A 21,831-nucleotide genomic window follows, 5' to 3' on the forward strand; every position below is an offset into this window, starting at 1 on the left:
AATGAAATACCAAGAAATCAAGTCCAACAGCACATCAGAAAGACAATACATCATGATCAAGTGGGTTTTACTTCAGGGAGGCAAGGATGATTCAACATATGCAAGTCAATAAATGTGATTCATCACATACACTGAATTAATGGTGAAAACCATATGACCTTCTTAATAGATGCAGAAAAAGCTTTGATAAAATTGACCATACCCTGGCTGAAAGCAATCCCACTAAGAACTGGAACAAGACAATAATGCTCATTTTCACCATGCTTATTCAACATGGAACTAGAAGTCCTAGCCTGAGTATTCAAGGAAACAAAAGCCATCCAAATTGAAGAAGAGGAAGTCAGATTATCTCAGTTATTGATAATATGATCTTATACCTAAAAAACCCTAAAGATTTCTCCCCCTCAAAAAACCTCTTAGATTTGATAACTGAATTCAGTAAATGTTAGGATACAAAATTAATGTATGAAGATCAGTAGCATTTCTATGATTAAAAACAAGATGAGAACCAAATCAAGAAGCAATCCCATTTACAATAGTTACATAAAAAATAAAATACCTAAGAATATATTTAACCAAAGAAGTTAAAGGAAGGAAAGCTACAAAACACTGATTAAAGAAGTTGTAGATGACACAAACAAATGGAAAAACATCTCATGTTCACGGATTTGAAGAAGTGATATTGTTAAAATGACCATACTACACAAAGCAATCTGAGATTCAATGCAATCCCTACAAAAATACCAATATCATTTCTCACACATTTAGAAAAAAACAATCCTCAAATTCATATGGCATTAAAAAAGAGCCAGAATAGTCAAAGCAAAAAGAACAACACTGGGAACATAACATTATCTCACCTCAAATTCTACTACAAGGTTATAGTAATCAAAACAGCATGGAACTAGAATAAAAATAGATCAGTGGAAAAGAATACAGAACCCAGAAACAACACCACATAACTACAGCCAAATGATCTTTGACAAAGTCAACAATACTGGGGAAAGGACACCCTTTTTAATAAATGGTGCTCAGAAAATTGAATTGCCATATGCAGAAGAATAAAACTAAACCCCTCTCCCTCACCATATATAAAAATCAACTCAAGATGGATCAAAGAATTAAATGTAGAACTTGAAACTATACAAATACTAGAAGAAAACCTAAGGAAAAGTCTTCTGGACATTGGTCTAAACAAAGAACTCATGACTAAGACTTCAAAAGCACAAGCAACAAAAACAGACAAATGGAACTTTAAACCAAACTAAAAAGCTTCTGGGAAGCAAAGCAAAAAAATCAGTAGAGTAGAAAGACAACCTGCAGAATTGGGAACAAATTTGTAAACTATGCATCTGACCTGGGGACTGATATCCAGAATTTACAAGGAACTCAAGCAACTCAACAACAACAGCAACAAAATAACAGTGGTAATAATAATAAATAATCCCATTAAAAAATTGGCAAAGGACATGAGTAAACATTTTTCAAAAAAAGACATACAAAAGGCCAACAGGCCTATGAAAAAAATGCTTAACATCACTAAATATTATAGAAGTGCATATTAAAACCACAATGAGATACCATCTTATTGTAGTCAGAATGGCTATTATTAACAAGTAAAAAAATAACAGATGTTGGTGAGGATTCAGAGAAAGCAAACACTAATACGCTGCTGGTGGAAATGTAAATTAGTATAACCTCTAGGGAAAACAGTATGGAGACTTCTCAAAGAACTAAAAATAAAACTACCATCTGATCCAGCAATTACACTACTGGGTATCTACCAAAAGGAAAAGTTCATTACTCATAGGTTTCTCACAGCATTATTCACAATAGCAAAGATATGGAATCAACTTAACTGTCCATAAATGGATGACTGAATAAAGAAAATGTGGCATACACATAAACATACACACATGCATATACATATATAGATATATATAGAACGCACACACACACACACACCCCATTTGTATGTACATTATCTTAAATGAAACAACTCAGAAAGGGAAAGTCAAATGCCACATGTTCTCATTTATAAGTGGACGCCATACGATGGGTACACATGAACATAGAGTGTGGAATGATAGGCACTGAAGACTTGGAAGGGTGGGAGGTCAGGAGGGGGCGAGGAATGATAAATTACTTAATGGATACAATGTATATTATTTGGGTAATGGTTACACTAAAACCCCAGACTTCATGATTATCCAATATATCCAAGTAAAAAAAAAAAAACTGCACTTGTACCACTTAAATTTACACAAAATCTTTTAAAATAAACTTATAAAACTCTGCACTTTACTGCCTAAGGTATGAACTGTGTTAATAACCCCCTAGTTATTACGAGAGGGATACCAACATATGTCAGTTGAAATAGTATTATAAACAACAAGGAACAATTGCTAATCTTTTTCAAGTAGTAGTCAGTCCTTTCATTGTTTTACGTTCTTTTGTTAAATGTCTAAAGTTCTCCGTGCACATATGATACAACAGAATACCAAATACATCCCATCGATGGTATATTTTTAAACTATTAGAAAGAAAATATAATTTCAACATGTTATCATAAGAGGTTAAAATAATAATATAGTTGTCCCCCTGGCATCCACAGGGAATTGGTGCCAGGGTCCCCTAAGGATACCAAACTCCATGGATGCTCATGTCCCTTTTATAAAATGGTGTAGTATTTGCATAAAACCTGCACACATCCTCCTATATATTTTAATTCATCTCATAATCACTCAAATAATACATAATCCAATGCTTACACATAACTTCATTCACATGGATGCAACATAGTACTTAGCACACAGCAAATCCAAGTTATGGTTTTTGGATCTTTGAGTAATTTTTCTTTTCTGAATATTTTTGATCCATGGTTGATTGAATCCATGGATGTGAAATCCATGGATATGAAGGGCCAACTGTACTCTTCATGAAACATAACATGCAAGCAGTGTTTTAATGTTGATATAACTAATACTTGAACTGAAGCAGTTGTTTATTATGTAAACAGGAAAAATAAATAAGCAAAATTTAATTACTTGTTAGCTGAAATTAACTTAGAAACAAATTATTCTTAGCCAGGCACAGTGGCTCATGCCTGTAATCGCATCACTTTGGGAGGCTGAGATGGGCGGATCACTTGAGGCCAGGAGTTCGAGACCTGGCCACCATGGTGAAACCCCCTCTCTACTAAAAATGCAAAAATTAGCCAGGCATGGTGGTGCACACCTGTAGCCCCAGCTACTTGAGAGGCTGAGGCATGAGAATCCCTTGAACCCGGAAGGGGAAGCTGCAGTGAGCCAAGATTGCGCCACTGCACTCCAGCCTGGATGACAGAAAAAGACTCTCTTAAAAAAAAAGAAAAAGAAATAAATTATTCTTTAAAGGTGCGAATGTATGGTTTTCTAAAAATCAGCCCCCATTAATGCCTCATTTGCTATTCTAAATATTTTATAGCTTCCCATAAAACATATTACCTTTTTTTCATAGGTGTGTTTTAAATGACTTTTCTCCATTTGAAACTTGTTTTCTTGATCCTGTGAATGATAAATGTTTATATTTATGTTTTAAATTATACTACAGTCAATAAAATTAGCAATCTAATGAAATAAATCAATCTACTTAATGTCAAACTTTCCTTCAGGGTTTTGCATATTATTAAGTAAGTCCTACAGGTAGAAATATGAGTAGCTTTATATTACAAGGCATAAAATCTTAGTCATCTGAAGACATTACTATTCTCAAAAGTACTTGCTTTACAGTATAAGAAAACCTTTCTGACCCTTAGAATTAAGAGATTACTTTAAAAACGAGCAAGTGAATCAATATGGGAATGATAAATTTGAAGTTATATCATATACCAGTTCTTGGTATTTTTTTGATCATGAGAGAAAAGATCTAAAAGGTGGAAAAGAGAGAAAGAGGGAGAAAGAGAGATGGAAAGAAAAAGAGAGAAATTATGAAGATTGGCAGATAATTTAAAAGAAGGAAATTATTCTAAAACAATAATATATTAAATACAATTTATTTTTGAAACTAATCTCAAAAGAGATCATTCAAATTCAAATTATTATACTTTATTCTCTACATCTCATTAGCATCTATGTCTGTTTAAATAAAATAAAAATTTATACAATGTGATAAAAGAATCAGAAAAGACTGCCTGCATTTCTGAGTTTTATTTTTTTAATTGACTCTCAATTATACATCTAAATCAAGAAAACTGTGTTTGACCACTATTCTTCTCTGTAGAAATACAAGACTCACCCTTAGTTGTTGTTTTCTTTGAAGTTCTGTTTCCTGTAACTGCTGTTTTAATTGACAGACATTCTGTTCTAATTCTTCAATCATACTAGATGCCTAGAAGGATTTTAAGAATAAAAGCAGGATATTGATTTTTGTACCATATTATACCTTCTGATTGAAAAAATATCCCTTTTTTACCCCTGAAAGTTCAATCAGAATTAAAATTATCTAGAAATCTGAATGAAAAATGTTTTTAAAAGATAGTGGAAAAATTAATCTTTTAAAGTAAAAATATAAATTAAATGCTACATAGTATTTATTGTTATGGAAATATAACACATATAAAAATAATAGGTTTACAGAAAACTTCAAGATTTTAATTATAAAACTAAAGCAGAACCAAGATTTCAAAATAATAATAATGCATATACTCTATAAAATGTAATATTCATATAACTAAGCACTGAAATTTATGTTTCCTCCTTTTAAAACTTTGGCACTTAAAATGATTAGCTTATAGCAGAATTCAGTTTATTATATATTTGTATTGTGCTACATAGTAGACATTTATAATTTTAAACATTTTAAATACCAATAAAAATTCTTGATGTTCCTGTTAATTTAAGAACAAAGTGAAAGAGAGACTAATTTCAAATGCCAAATGATTTCTACTTGTCTATCTATGGCTGTAGGCTGAGTGAATAAATACTTAATGTGGATTATTTGCCAACATAAATGATACCTTAGAAGCTGAAAGAGCATGTTCTTGTTTTAGAAGGTTTATGTCAGCATCATACTTGGTTTGCAACAGTTTCATGTTTTGCTCATGATCATTTACAAGATGCTCCTTCTCTTTATGCAGTGTGTTGCGCCTAAAAGCAAGAGGATAAAATAAACTTTCAATGTATTTAGAACCAATCTCTAAAATGAAATTTTTTAATCAACAAAATCCAAATACATTTCCATTCAATATATTAAATGAGTATCCACATTTTTGTCAACTGCTTCTAAACATTCTGCTTATGTTAAAAACAGGTTGGGTACAGTGGCTCATGCCTGAAATTCCAGCACTTTAGGAGGGGCCAAGACAAGAGGATCACTTCAGAAAAAGAGTTTGAGACCAGTCTGGGCCATAGAGTGAGACCCTGTCCCTACAAAAAAATAAAAATAGAAAAATTAGCCAGGCATTGTGGCGCATGCCTGAGGTCCTGGCTACTTGGGAAGAAGAGGAGGGAGAATCGCGTGAGTCCAGGAGTTTGAGATACAGTGAGCCATGATCACACCACTGCAGCCCAGTCTGGGTAACAGACAGAGACCCTATTTCTAAATAAATAAATAAACTAACAGCAGTATTTAGTTTAAAACTTCCCAAGGCTAAACGCACATGGTATAATTAATTTTGGCAGGTAACTTATACAGTTAATATCAGTACTTTATAGCTATACCTGATAGATATCTGATTTCAGACAATACCTTGCCTTTACTTCTTGTAATTCACTACACGTTATCTGGTAACATCTTTCAAGTTCCGCTTTTTGTTGAATTAATTTCTGCCTCTGTAAATTACTGTTCTCTGCTTCTCCAGTCAGCTGCTGGACACGGCCCTCCAGTTCTTTGATCATGTGGTTCTGAAAGAACAGATCATGGTTAAGAAAGCCTCTAACTCAGTTGTAATACTTTTGTATCAGTAAGAAGTTTGAGGAAAATGTATAGTCTATAAGAATAAATAAAACAAAAGTATCATAAACCATGGTGGTAAAAATTAAATCAATCTTGATATTAACAAGTCTTTAAAGAAATAACGCTTACTACCACAAAAATAAGAACATCAGGCAGAGAGATCCAAGATGGCTGATCACTAGCAGCTTGGGCTCGTAGTTCCCAGTGAAAGCGCAGAGAACAAGAGGACGCCACACTTTCAGACGAATATTTCTTGCTCACGGACTAGGAGATTCCCAGCAGAGGAGCCCCACGTGTCGCCAGGGCGACTCTCGTGGCCAGCGCGGTGGTTTTGCTGGTGCCTTGGCGCGCCAGTTTTTGGTGCAGAGTCTGGAGATTCCCAGGCAGAAAAGCACCATCCATCTTAACACCGCTGTTTTGGCCGATGCAGTGGGTTGCTCAGATTTCGGCGCTGGGAATCAACAAGTTGGACGTCAGCTCAGAGACCTAGTTAGAAAGTCGGTAATTACAAAGACGACAGACGGATAAATATATAATGAAGGGAAGAAACCAGCGTAAAAAGGCAGAGAAAACTCAAAATCAGAATGCCTCTCCCTCCACAGGGGATCGCAATTCCTCATCAGTAACGGAACAAGGCTTAATAGATTACGAGTGTGTTCCAATAACAGAAGCAGGTTTCAAAACGTGGGTGATAAGAAACTTCTGTGAATTAAAAGAACTTGCTCTAACCCAATGCAAAGAAACTAAGAACCTTGAAAAAAGGTTTGACGAAATGTTAACGAGAATGGACAATTTAGAGAGGAATATAAGTGAATTGATGGAGCTGAAAAACACAACACGAGAACTTCGCGAAGCATGCACAAGTTTAAACAGTCGAATTGATCAAGTAGAAGAAAGGACATCAGAAGTCGAGAACCAGCTCAGTGAAATGAAACGAGAAGACAAGATTGGAGAAAAAAGGATGAAAAGGAATGAGCAAAGTCTCCAGGAAATATGAGACTATGTGAAAAGACCTAATTTACGTTTGATAGGTGTACCTGAATGTGATGAAGAGAATGAATCCAAGTTGGAAAATACTCTTCAGGATATCATTCAGGAAAACTTTCCCAACCTGGCAAGGCAGGGTAATATTCAACTCCAGGTAATACAGAGAACACCACAAAGATACTCTTCAAGAAGACCAACCCCAAGGCACATAATTGCCAGATTTATTAGGGTTGAAATGAAGGAGAAAATACTAAGGGCAGCCAGAGAGAAAGGTCAGGTTACCCATAAAGGGAAACCTATCAGACTTACAGCAGATCTCTCAGCAGAAACCCTACAAGCCAGAAAAGAGTAGGGACCAATATTTAACATCCTTAAAGAAAAGAACTTTCAACCCAGAATTTCCTATCCAGCCAAACTAAGCTTTATAATCAAAGGGAAAATTAAATCCTTTGCGAACAAACAAGTACTTAGAGAGTTCACCATCACCAGGCCTGCTTTACAAGAGCTTCTGAAAGAAGCACTATACATATAAAGAAACAACCAATATCAGCCTTTCCAAAAATATATCAAAAAGAAAAGAACATTAACACAACGAAAAACTTACACTAACTAATGGGCAAAACAGCCAGCTAGCATCAAATGCCAGTATTAAAGTTATATATATTCTAATCGGATAAAAAGCCAAAACCCATTGGTATGCTGCATCCAGACCCATCTCACATGCAACAATACACAAAGACTCAAAACAAAGAGAAGGAGGAAGATTTATCAACCAATCAGAGAGTAAAAATAAATAAATAAATAAAAAGCAGGAGATGCAATTCTCACCTCTGATAAAGTAGACTTTAAAGCAACAAAGAGCAAAAGAGGCAAAGAAGGACATTACATAATGGCAAAAGGATCAATGTAACAAGAAGAGCAAACGATTTTATAGATCAACGAGATAGAAAATTAACAAGGACATCCAGGACTTGAACTCAGACCCGTAACAAGTAAACTTAATAAACATTTATAGAACTCTCCACTTCAAATACATAAAACATACATTACCACCTCACACCTATTCCATAAGTGACTACACAATTGGAAGTAAATCACTCCTCAGTAATCGCATAGCATTTCATAGGTTTAAATGAAATATTGGTTGGCTGCTCGTTTGTTATTTTCTTCCCTTATTCCTTCCTGTTTACATCAAGTACAAGTATAATTATTGGTATAAAAGAGGTTTTCAATACCCATTACTAAACTGCATTCTAGCCTGGGCAAGAAAGCAATACTCCCATTCTCTCTCTCTTTTTCTCTTCCTTTTTCCTCCTCTTCTTTATTCTTTTTCTTTCTTTCTTTCTTTTAAAAAAAAAAGAAAGAAAAAAAAGAACATCATAGCTATATACTTTTAGCCTTTTGTTCATTTAATGAATATTTATGGAGGCTGGTAATATTAGAGTAAATAAGACAAAGTTCCTATCCTCAGGAAGGTTTCAGCCTCTATGCTTCTTTATACATATACCCATTAGCTGACTACTTACCAGTGTTCTTTGTTTTTCATTTGAAGTTCTGAAAATGTGTTATAATTATGAAAGTAATGTAATAATATTTTAAAAGGAAATCCGTAACACCCAAATTGTAACACAAGGGTTCTCACATAAGTGAAACACTTAAAGTGTATAGGAACATTTAATTAGTTGTAGTGTTAGTGTGCAAAATTTTTATTCCTTTAACATCTTTACCATTTCATAAAATGCACTTCTCCACTGTTCCACAGTATTCAGATTATCACTCAACTAAATCATTTCTCTATTATTTAATACTTATTTCAAATTTTTCCCCTTTGTAGAACTGCAATTTAAAATGTGGATAAAGATATTTATCATCATTTAGATACTTTATCTAAAATTAGGGTAAGAAAGCATTAGCTGAAGGGACAATTAATTTTCAGTTTTAAAATTAAACTTCTAATAAGTGTGAGTAATAAGGATAGGTTAATATGATGTTGCAGTTAATTATTGTGTTATACTTGTTCTAAGATAACCATTTAAAAAATTCAGTTTAAGCATTAAATAATGTTTCAATCCTGACATCCTTTCTTCATTTCATCCTTTCTTCATTACAATACCAAATATGTATATAAGTTAAATGTTAGTGTAACAGCTTCCAATCTATAAAAATGACTTAACTAACTAGCATGATTTACAGATTAACTTCTTTAAATGCATATAATTCTTGACTGAAAAACATCAGATGTTTTGATTTCTTCTTCACGCATCTTACTCACTTTGCCTCTTCATTATTCCTCTGCTTTAGGAGCTCCTTTCAGAAAATAGTTTCAGTGTTCTAACATATAATCTAAACACCCTTTGTGTTCTGCATATTCATTGACTGGAAGAAACAAAGAACACATACTTTGCCTTTCAGTTTTAGATGGTGGAATAAAGATGATTTGTATTCCTTCTTTTCTTGGAAACCCAGAAACAGACAAGATGAACTAGAAATAGAAATGCAAATTCCATCCTAATAAACCCTGGAAGAGGATATTCTACTATTGGCTATAAAGGAGTAGCTTGCAGCAGATCACACTCCCAATGATAACAACTGAAAAACCCAGACAGATTTTATTTTTTGAGACATGGTCTCACTCTGTTACCCAGACTGGAATACAGCAGAGTAATCTTGGCTCATTACAGCCTCAACCTCCTAGGCTCAGATGATCCTCCCACCTCAGCTACCTGAGCAGCTGGGACTACAAGTACATGCCACCACAACTGAATAATTTGTGTATCTTTTTTTGGTGGCAATGTGTCTCACTATGTTGGCCAGGTGGTCTCAAACCCCTGACCTCACACCATCCACCCTCCTTAGCCTCCCAAAGTGCTAGGATTACAGGCATGCACCACCAGGATCAGTGAAAGATTTAATTTGTAGGAATGCACTTGAGAACTTCTAAGGCAGTTTGGAATCCTCATAAAGATGAGGTATCATCCTGTAAGTTGCTTTTACCCTACAGGTATTTTCCAATGTTGGAGAATGAGGGTGGGGCAAGGAAACAAGGGTGGATGGTGGCCTAGGCAGCCAGGACTTAAGGAACCATCCCTCAGAAAAGCAACACACAGAGAAGTGGGCACCATACCAGCAGTTTTCTCCTCAAGAGAATTTGTCGAATCTTTTTCTTTTTCTTTTTGGAGATGGAGTCACACTCTGTCACCTAGGCTGGATCTCAGCTCACTGCAACCTCCACCTCCTGGGTTCAAGCGATTCTCCTGCCTCAGCCACCTAAGTAGTTGGAATTACAGGTGCACACCACCACACCCGGCTAATTTTTGTATTTTTAGTAGAGGCAGGGTTTCACCATGTTTGCCGGGCTGGTCTTCAACTCCTGACCTCAAGTGACCTGCCTAGTTTGGCTTCCCAAAGTGCTGGCATTACAGGTGTCAGCCATCACACTTGGCCAAATTTGTCAAATTCTTAACATTCATAGGGCAGGAAGCCAAGAAATCAAGTGAAAAAACATCAGAAAAGCACACTGGAGTTTTCTGCAGTATCACTGTACTTAGGAGTAAAATAGAATCCAAGGAGAAGAGCCCCTGGTATTAATAATATCACAGACTTTCAGTTGAGAACTATATTGAGGACTACCACTAGGAGGAGAAGTTAGTCAAAAGTAGGCCAAAGATTACAAAGACTGCAACCCAGCCTTGAGCCAATTCAGTCCCTGAATGGATCAGGTAGAATCTGTCTCTACACCAGCTGCCTCTCAGAAGTGAGAGCAGAGCCTCTCTGGAAGAAGATAACATCATCCAGAGCCTTTATTATTTTTCATGCACAATGTTTGGCAATTAATCACAAAATACAGGTATACTGAGAAATAAAATCAGAGGAAAAAAATGGAAAATAGAAATAGACATGTAGATGCCCATATATTGAAATTGTAAAACATATGAGGCATGTGTTCTCCTAACTCAAAATATATGAGACATCCCACAAAATTAAGTGAAGATCAAATATAATTAAAGGAATAGTCCAGAAGAAGAAGCCTCATGGCTGGAAATTCTAGAAAATCTCATCAGAACACAGTTATACAAACTAAGTCACATGCAAATAACATCATTGATTGAATAATAACAGATGCATACGTTATGACTGTAGCTTCTTTCAACATAATCTGGCATGAAAAAGAAGCAAGAAAGACTATGCTGAATGAAAAAGTCACACAAACCATTTTTGCACAAAGCAATCTATGTATGAGACTGATTAAGGGAAATAAATGACATTATAAGCAAATAAAAATTATAAGGGCAAACAACCAAAACGGAAAAAAACAAAATAGAGATCCAGCATTTACCTAGCTGGTATACCTAAAGAACAGAAACAGTAGAACAGGAAAATACACTAAATGACATTCTATGAGAAAACTATACATGAAAATAATATATAAATAGAAAGGGTATACTGTAAAAGTCACACAGAATGAAGAATGCCAAGACATAGGTACAGTTATTAAACTTCAAGGAAATGATCCTTTTAAAGCATTAATCAGACATGTCACTCTCTTACAAAATCCTTCAATGGCTTCTCTTATCACTCAGAATAAGAAGTGACTATCATTGCCTTTGATTTCATCTCCTACCACTCTCCCCTCTCATTTACCATACTCCAGCCATAATGGCCTCCATGCTGTTTCTCAAAGTCATCAAGCTAGCCTCAAAGCCTTTTCATTTACTGTTCTTTCTGCCTAAAGCATCTTCCTCCAGGTGCCTGCATAGCTCACTTCCTCACTTCTTTTAGTTCTCCACCTAAAAGTCATCTTGTGAAGGAATCTTTCCATAGCGTCACTCTACCTAAATAACCAGATCTCTATATTTTTCTGGGCTCTTAGCCTTTCTTCTGCTTTTTCTTTCTTTGTTGTTTGTTTTCCACAATAAAGTATAAGATCAAGACAGCCAAGACATTGCTTTATTTGTACTAGATCTCCTGTTTCTTTCTAGAATATTGCTTAGCTTGTAGTAGGTATTCAATAAACATCTGTCAATTATGAAAACAGCTGACCTTGAATAATATGGGTGTGAACTGTGTGGGTCCACTTACACACAGATTTTTTTTTTTTAACTAAATGGTGATCAAAATTACACTATTCAAAGGATGTGAAACCCACTTACATGGAGGGTCCACTTTTCCTGTATCCAGACTCCACAAGGCCTACTGCAAGACTTGAGTATGTGCCAATTTTGGTATACACAGGGGGCCTGGAACCAATCCCCTGCACATACCAAGGCACTACTCTATTCTTAAAAAACAAAAACAGGATAATTGCTAAAATGTCAAAATGTCCATTCCATATTCAAAACTGGAATTATTTCTGGCCATATTATAGACAATATTAGCATTTTATAAGGTTATAACTGGTTACAATGAGGAGATAACAAATATCTGTCCAATATAGAATATATAAAAAAGTTTTTTGCATGTTCTATTAAAAAATGGAGACAAAATACAAGAAATCCAGCATAGAGGTAAAGATATTCCCCTCCACATTAAAAGAATTTCTGAAAATCTATTTCTTTTTTTCTGTATATAAATGCAAAATAAATGTGAACATTATAAAATTTCAGAAAATACTAAATTGCTAAAGAAAAAAAACAAGAGAAAAGGGGTTGAATTATACAAATAAATAAATCCATAGACTTTGCCTAAAGAAGAAGGGTTTCTGTCAGCTAGAAAAACCAGACAGCCCTCTTTCTACAATATGAATAATACAATGGAGATGAGAGAAAAAATGCTCAGACAAAAGCATAAAACTACTTTTATGAGAGAAAGAAAAAAAGAGATAAAAGGGAAATATCCAGAAATCAGAGAAGATAATGATAGACACTGAAGCACTATTGTGACCTCAGTTATCTGTACATCATTGAACTAAGTAACAGTAATTCAGTGAACTTGAAATTTTTTTTGTTTTTGTTTTCATTGAGATAGACTCTTACTGTTGTTGCCCAGGCTGCAGTGCAGTGGCGTGATCTCAACTCACTGCAACCTCCACCTCCCAAGTCCTAATGCTTCAGTCTCCCAAGTAGCTGGGACTACAGGCATGTGCCACCATGCCCAGCTAAGTTTTTGCAATTTTTTTTAGTAGAGATGGGGTTTTGAAAGGTTGGCCAGGCTGTTCTTGAACTTTTGACCTGAAGTGATCTGCCACCTAGGCCTCCCAAAGTGCTAGGATTAAAAGCGTGAGCCACCATGCCCAGCCTGAACTTGAAATTTTAACTAAGGAATTATTAAAATGATGACAAAAATTATCAGATCTGAAAGGAAGAGATCTCTGACTAAAATAGGTAACTTGCAGACTGTACCTGTTCAAAAGGAGCAGAACTATGAGAGGAAGTGCTTCCTGTTCATTGTCCTACTAAATGCTGTGGTTTGCACTGTTGGCCAGCCTTCTTGAGGATATGCATGTATTGTAAGTACTGACAAGTGAGTGCCTCTGTGACTGTGCTACTTGCCCATCTTTATTTGTCTCCACCTGTTGGCAAAACCTCAGGTTCCAACAGAAAACAACAACTGTTGGTGAAGATGTGGAGAAACTGGTACCCTTGTGCACTGCTGGTGAGAATGAAAAATGGTATAACCATTAAGGAAAACAGTATGGAGGCTCCTCAAAAATTTAAAAATAGAACTATCAAATGATCTGGCAATCACACTTCTTATTTATTCAAAAGAACTGAAGTCAGGATCTCAAAGAGATATTTTACTCGCACGCAAAATGTTCACAATAGCCAAGAGGTATAAACAACGTAGCATTAACCAGGGAAGATGGCGGACAGGAGACAGGACTAACGTGCAGCTCCCTCTTAGACCGACAGAGCAGCATCTGGAGACTCACACTGGGAACTTTTGCTCCAAGGACCACCACAGAAACATACTAGGAAAACTGAAAGAATCCACAGACACTTTGAATAAAACAGCTTGCCACTACAAACACCACAAGACAGCTGAAACACTGTGAGCTCCCGAAGTGCCACCGGGGAAAGTTAGCCTCTGAATACACATCCCCACTGGGGAACCTGAACAACATAAATGTCCATGGATGGATGAATAGCTAAACAAAATGTGATATACACAATGAAATACCATCTCACACCAATTAGAATGGCAATCATTAAAAAGTCAGGAAACAACAGAACTGGAGAGGATGTAGAGAAATTGGAATGCTTTTACACTGTTGGTGGGAGTGTAAATTAGTTCAACCATCGTGGAAGACAGTGTGGCAATTCTTCAAGCATGTAGAACCAGAAATACCATTTGACCCAACAATCCCATTACTGGGTATATACCCAAAGGATTATAAATCATTCTACCATAAAGCCATATGTACACATATATTTATTGCAGTACTGTTCACAGTAGCAAAGACTTGGAACCAACCCAAATGCCTATCAATAGACTGGATATAGAAAACATGGCCCATATACACCATGGAATACCATGCAGCCATAAAAAAGGATGAGTTCATGTCCTTTGCAGGGATATGAATGAAGCTGGAAACCATCATTCTCAGCAAACTAACACAGGAACAGAAAACCAAATACCACATGGTCTTACTCATAAGTGGGAGTTGAACAAATGAGAACACATGGACATAGGGAGGGGAACATCACACACTGGGGCCTGTCAGGGGTTGGGGGGCTAAGAGAGGGACAGCATTAGGAAAAATACCTAATGTAGGTAACAGGTTGATGGGTGCAGCAAACCACCATGCATGTGTATACCTATGTAACAAACCTGCACGTTCTGCACACGTATCCCAGAACTTAAAGTATAATAAGAAAAAAAAAAGAAGGAAAATGTGGTATATACATGCAATGGAATATTATTTAGCCACTAAAAAGGGGAAACCTGTCATATGTTAAAACTTGGATTAACCTTGAGGACATTATGCTGCATGAAATAAGATAGTCACAGAGGGGCAAATACTGCATGATTCCAGTTATAGGAAATCTCTGAAACAGTCAAACCCATATAAACAATGTAGAATGGTGGTCGCCAGGGGCTAGACGAAATGGAAAATGGGGAGGTGCTACTCAATGGGTACAGAGTTTTAGTCATGCAAGATAAAAAAGTTCTAGAGATATGCCATACAACATTGTGCCTGTAGTTACTAATACTGCAGTGTACCTGAAAAACGTGTTAAGAAAGTAGATCTCATGCCATGTGTTTTACCACAATAAAAAGAGAAAACAATGGCTAAAACTTAACACCACGTTAAATGTGCATACATGTAAAATTCTTGCCCAGACCACCGACATATTTTGATAATGAAGAATATAATGACAACAGCCACAACTGAACCCTTATTATAGTTCAGGAACTGTGCTAAGTGTTTCACCAGGTTTAGGCCATTTACTCTTCCCCTAAAAACTATGAGGTAGGTATCATTAACACCATTTTAAATGTGAAAAAACTAAGACTTAGCAAAATTGATTAACACAGCCACACTTGCACTACTGGTAAACTGGAAAGCAGTAGAAAATAATTTGATCCAAGATCTCCCTGAATCGAAACCTATTCCACTGCATTATATCTTCTCCAAGACTTTGATATTCTGCTCACAGGATTAATATAAAATGAATATGCAAAAATACCTCAGGTACACATATCATTTCAAAACATAAGGTACACAAAGGAAGCTAAAATGCAGTACTGCAATACTTGAGGTCTATTATTACTGCTATTATTACCAGTCCAAGATAAGATTTTTTAAAATTCTGTAATTTGAAGGCTGTAGTGTTTTCTACCTTGAACAATTTATTATAATAAAGGGCAGGCTAGTAAAATTCTGTTCATTTCTAAGCCCCTTTATTAAAATGCTCATTCCAAGAGAAATGGGATATTATAATCTCTTTGCTATGGGAACAGAGCAGCAGAAATAACAATCTGTTACCATAAAATGTCTCCTAAATATGTGTTGAAATAAAGGTGACTCATTATTCAATGATTTCTTAAACATACACTTTAGTTAGCTTAGATCAATAAAGTCAAAAGTTATCAGGTTTAAAATATAATAATTTTTAAGAAATGAATTTTAAAATATACAACCAGAATGCTCTAAAAATAAAATTTCAATCTTCATCCACCCTCCATCTCTCCTTCTTCCTGCTACTCCTACTCTCTCTCTTCTCTCTCTCGTCTCGCTCTCCTGCTCTGGTCATGTTAATGTCACTGGGGTATTACGTATTACCTCCTGGCTTTTGCATTTCAAACTATATTGAATAATTCTAACCATAATGCTGAGTAATTATTAAATCATCTTCCTCTCTCATATTTAGGCATAGTCTTTTCCCCCTTTCAACAAATTAAACTGCCCATCCTGAATTTTATCATGACTTCCATAGGATGATTTTTCTCATGCTATGAGATTATGTTTGTCTTTTTACAACAATGATTCTTATTCTAGTATCATAAAAGGATGAAAAGTACATTCCCAATGACTTCATCAGTAATAGAAATCCCTTCTGAAGGGACTGATGTCTGGCATCAGTCCCTTCAGCATACTACTCACCATATTCTATCAGGCTGGTACTACTTTTTAAAATGAATTTTGTAACATACCTGAGACCAAACTTCATTGGTTTGACAAAAAAGACTATTTCTCCTGAGAATGCTTCAGAAAATAACTTTTAAAATGCTATGTATAATATAGATTTTAAGTATATACATAGATACAATTATTATATATCTAAGGCCTACCAGACGGACAAAACCAATCTAGTTGGTACTATCTGTGAAGGCTGACATAAAATTAGGAAGTCCTGGGGTTGTACCAGATACAACAGTCACTAGAGGGAAGACAAAAATTTGAAGTCAAGAAAAGGGGCCAGACGCAGTGGCTCAGGCCTATAATCCCAGGACTTTGGGAGGCCAAGGCAGGTGGATTGAGATCAGGAGTTTGAGACTATCCTGGCTAACATGGTGAAACCATGTCTCCACTAAAAACACAAAAATTAGCTGAGTGTGGTAGTAGGCACCTGTAATCCTAGCTACTCAGGAGGCTAAGGCAGGAAAATCGCTTGAACCCGGGAGGCAGAAGTTGCAGTGAGCCGAGATCACACCATTGCACTCCAGGCTGGGCAACAAGAGCAAAACTCCGTCTCAAAAAAAAAAAAGAAGTCAAGAAAAAGATTCTGAAGCAGAAAAACAAAATAGCAGTCAATCAGGCTGAAAGGACAAGGCAAAAGAAACTGGATAAAGTTTAATCAGGTTAAAAAGAAAGAAGAAGATGCTGATACAATTTCTTCAAACACCAAACACCTGCCAAGACATAACTGTGGTTAGAAGCTGGCATGCTTTCTCACACGCAGATAAGTATTATATGAAATGAAAAGTGGCCTCAGCATTAAGATCCATATTTGTCAAATACTTTTGTATATACTGATGCCAACTTTCTGATTGAAGAAGCAAACTATGTGATGTCACTTATTCATTTTATTATTGAGTTTTAAAGCATTTTCTGAACACTAATGTTTTGCACACAATTCTACACCTAAAGTACATAAATTTTGAATCTATAATGTCAAGTGAATGCCTATAAGCATATATAAAGTATCCTAAAAATATTTTGCCAAAATAATTTTTTAAACAGAATACAAAGAGCTAAAAGAATGAAAAATAGGGGAGTTCTTAAAAATGGAGTAAAAAATTATTCAAGAAAAGGAATGCTGATGTAGAATTATGTTTCGCAGGCTGTAACAGATAATACAGAAGCAGAATTCAGTGGTATATGACAAGAGAATCAGGGAAGAAAGAAGTTACTGCATAAAAAATGATGAACAGATAACCTTGCATGAACTGGATATCTCCTTGCACTGGGAACTCAAAAGTAGCACTTGGACAACTAGGTTGGACTTCATAAATCAATGTAACGTATAAGCATTAATTATAATAGGCATGATACTAGGAATTCAAGTTTTTAATCATGGGAAAACGAGAAAAAAATGTACTTGTTGGCTACGGAGTAAGAGGAGACAGGGAGAGTCACTGGCAGGTTACTGGAAGAGTCAGGGATGAGGCAACAATGGCCTGGCCTCAACTGGTAGCTGTGGAAACAGAAGGGAAGACAGCAGATCCAAGAAAATTTTCAGAGAAGTAAAATGGATGATTCTGCAACATACTAAATAAGGGAGATGAGGGCCGGGATCACACCTGTAATCCCAGCACTTTGGGAGGCCGAGGCAGCTGGATGACCTTAGGTTGGGAGTTCGAGACCAGCCTGACCAACAAGAGAAACCCCACCTCTACTAAAAATACAAAATTAGCCAGGCATGGTGATGCATGCCTGTAATCCCAGCTGCTCAGGAGGCTGAGGCAGGAGATTCACTTGAACCTGGGAGGCGGAGGTTGCAGTGAGCCGAGGTCGCGCCATTGTACTCCAGCCTGGGCAACAAAAGCAAAACTCTCTCTCAAAAAAAATTAAAATAAGGGAGATGAAAAGTGGGAAAAACATAAATCTCCCAGGTTCAAAATTTAATGTGCCAACAGAATAATGATGATGCCAATTGAGAATTCAGAGGAAATCTGGAAAAGGGTATTATTTTGGTATTAATTATCATAGATATGATTTTCTATAAGTCTTAGAAAATGTAAAATATCCCATGAGCTTTTCATTGTACAACATCTATTGATAGAAGAAATCAGTCTGGACATATAAATGCTGGAGTTTTACATATGAACTTAATTTGCCACCTTGTAGGAGTTAAAAATTAAAAAGAGGTAGTATTAGGCAACTACTTGGTATCCACAGTTCTCCTATGGCAAACTCCTATGGCAAGAAGCGCAACTAATTTTATCTTATTTCACAAGCTTCTTATGAAAATAGGACATATTTTGGCTGGGCATGGTGGCTCACGCCTGTAATCCCAGCACTTTGAGAGGCCAAGGTGGGCGGATCATGAGGTCAGGAGATTGAGATCATCATGGCCACCATGGTGAAACCCTGTCTCTTCTAAAAAACAAAAAATTAGCCGGACATGCCTGTAGTCCCAGCTACTCAGGAGGCTGAGGCAGGAGAATCGCTTGAACCCAGGAGGCGGAGGTTGCAGTGAGCCGAGATCACACCACTGCACTCCAGAGCAAGACTCTGTCTCAACAACAATGAAAAGGACATATTTTCATAAGAAGTTTGTGTGCCACTGCACTCCAGCCTGGGCAACAGAGCAAGACTGCATAAGTCTTAAAGATATATAAATTATGATTTATGACAAAAGGTGCATAAGTCTATAAGTTTATGATTTATTAAGTTATAAATCATAAATCTTAAAAATAAATTCTGATAACTCTTTTACAAATTGAAAACTCATGAACCACTAGAAGATGTGAACATTGCCAGCCTCTCTAAAGCCTTCTTAGTTACCCTCTACCCAAAGGTAACCACTATTTTGACCTCTATCAGCACAAATAAATTTTGTCTTTTTTCAAACTTTGTATAAATGGATTCACAGAGTATGTAACTCTTTGGGGTCAGGCTTCTTCATGCCTATTATATGCCTATGGAATTCATCCATGTTGTAAAATGTAAGAGTAGTTTAATCTTTTTCAATGCTGTATATAGTCTGCTAAAATAATTTATCCATTCTATTGATGAGTTGTCTTCAGTTTTTGACTATTAAAAATAATGTGGCCTGTAATCCCAGCAATTTGGGAGGCCGAGGAGAACAGATCATGAGGTCAGGAGTTTGAGACCAGCCTGGCCAACGTAGTGAAACTCCATCTCTACTAAAAATACAAAATTAGCCAGGCGTGGTGGCGCATGCCTGTAATCCCAGCTGCTCGGTAGGCTGAGGCAGAAGACTTGCTTGAACCCGGGAGGTGGAGGTTGCAGTGAGCTGAGACCACGCCTTTGCACTCCAGCCTGGGTGACAGAGAGAGACTCCGTCTAAAAATAAATAAGTAAACAAAATAATGTGGCTATGAAGACTCTCATACATGTTTTACGATGCATACATGCACAGATTTCTTTTGGTTATACATGTTGCAGTGAAATCACGGAGTCATAAGATGTGCCTATGTCAAGCCTCAGTAGTTACCATCAAAGAGCTTTTCAAACTGGATATAACGATTTGAACTCCTTACAGCAGTGTATGAGACTTCAGACTATTCTGCACGTTTGTCAAAACTTGGTACTGTGATTTTCTTTGTTTTTGTTAAATTTAGCCCTTTTTGCAGGTATGTAGAGATATTGAACTGATTGAACTATATTTCCCTGACTATTAATGATTTGAGTACCTTTTTAAGTGTTTATTAATCATCTGAATATATTCTTTTGTGTGCTGCCTATTCAAGTATATTGCTCTTTTTTTATTGAATTGTTTTTCTTGTTGATTTTTAGAAAGGCTTTCTATATTTAAAATGCAAGACCTTTATTGAATAAAGGAATTGCAAATACCTTCTTCTATTCTGAATTGCCTTTTCCTTTTCTTTTTTACTTCTTTTTCTGGGGGGCAGGGGTAGAGGGTGAGGGACAGAATCTGGCTCTGTTGCCCAGGCTAGAGTGCAGTGTAGTTATCTCAGCTCACTGCAGACTCCACCTACCAGTTCAAGAGATTCTTATGCCTCAGCCTCCCAAGTAGCTGGGAGCATGCGCCAACCACACTTGGCTAATTTTTGTATTTTTAGCACAAACAGGGTTTTGCCATGTTGGGCAGGCTGGTCTCAAACTTCTAGTCTCAAGTGATTTGCCCGCCTTGGCCTTCCAAAATGCTACGATTACAGGCGTAAGTCACAATGCCCAGCCCCTTTTCCCTTTCTTAATGATACCTTTGGTGAACAAAAGGTATTAATTTTAATATATTCTAATTTATTAGCATTTTTCTTCAAAGTTAACATTTAATTTCCCTTTTAAGAAATCTCTGGACTGGGCACGATGGCTCACACCTGTAATCCCAGCACTTTGGGAGGCCGAGGTGAGCGGATCATGAGGTGAGGAGATTGAAACCATCCTGGCTAACATGGTGATACACCATCTCTATTAAAAATACAAAAATTAGCTGGGCATGGTGGTGCGCGCCTGTAGTCCCAGCTACTCAGGAGGCTGGGGCAGGAGAATCGTTTGAACGCTGGAGACAGAGGTTGCAGTGAGCTGAGATCCCACCACTGCACTCCAGCCTGGGTGACAGAGAGAGATTCCATCTCAAAAAAAAAAAAAGAAAGAAAGAAATCTTTGACTAGTCCAAGCCAAGAAGACATTCTAAAATTTCTTCTATAAGTTTTATTATTTTATCTACACATTCAATTCTAAGATGTTCCTAAAATTCATTTATTAAATGATGTAAAGGTTCAGAACGAATTTTTTCCATATGAATATTCAATTGACCAATTCAATTGATTGAAAGAACCATTTTTCACAGTGAATGGCTTGGTAAAAAAATAAATAAATAAACTAAATAATTGTAATTTTCATTAAAACTATTATCTATATTGCTAGTCTCCCAAATTCAAAAGAACAAGGAGAAAATGATTTTAGAATTATTATATAATGGATATATATTGAGAAACAAAAAATACAGCCACCACCAAAATATGTATTGCAGAAAATTAAAATTTTTGTCAAACAAGGAAAAACATTATGTTTGACCTAAGTAGCAAATAAAGCAGAATTTAAATGTTAATTTATGGAAAAAAAATTTTTAAGCTGGCCACGCGTGGTAGCTCATGCCTGTAATCCCAGCACTTTGGGAGGCCTAGAAAGGCAGATCACCTGAGGTCAGGAGTTCGAGATCAGCCTAGCCAACATGGCAAAATCCTGTCTCTACTAAAAACTACAAAAATTAGCTGCACATGGTGGCACACACCTGTAAGCCTAACTACTGGGGAGGCTGAAGCAGGAGAATCACCTGAATACAGGAGGCGCTTACAGTGAGCTGAGATCGCACA

The 21,831-nt window shown here is 36.3% G+C and overlaps 1 protein-coding gene across 11 annotated transcripts in view; it reads right to left on the reverse strand.

Moving 5' to 3' along the window:
• Positions 1-21,831, reverse strand: part of CEP112 (centrosomal protein 112) — a 664,691-nt gene that overhangs the window by 493,830 nt on the left and 149,030 nt on the right. For all 11 annotated transcript variants that reach the window (XM_064369449.1, XM_064369448.1, XM_064369450.1 and 8 more), the window contains 4 exons: positions 5,728-5,882; positions 4,997-5,126; positions 4,276-4,368; positions 3,486-3,545 (listed from right to left, as the gene is read on the reverse strand). In XM_064369449.1, coding sequence (XP_064225519.1) covers positions 3,486-3,545; positions 4,276-4,368; positions 4,997-5,126; positions 5,728-5,882 — 438 coding nt within the window. The remainder of the gene's footprint in view (positions 1-3,485; positions 3,546-4,275; positions 4,369-4,996; positions 5,127-5,727; positions 5,883-21,831) is intronic.

The sequence above is a fragment of the Aotus nancymaae genome, unplaced genomic scaffold (genome assembly GCF_030222135.1).
Source record: "Aotus nancymaae isolate 86718 unplaced genomic scaffold, 86718_ANA_hifiasm-v0.15.2.pri h1tg000089l, whole genome shotgun sequence".
Taxonomy (NCBI): Eukaryota; Metazoa; Chordata; class Mammalia; order Primates; family Aotidae; genus Aotus; species Aotus nancymaae.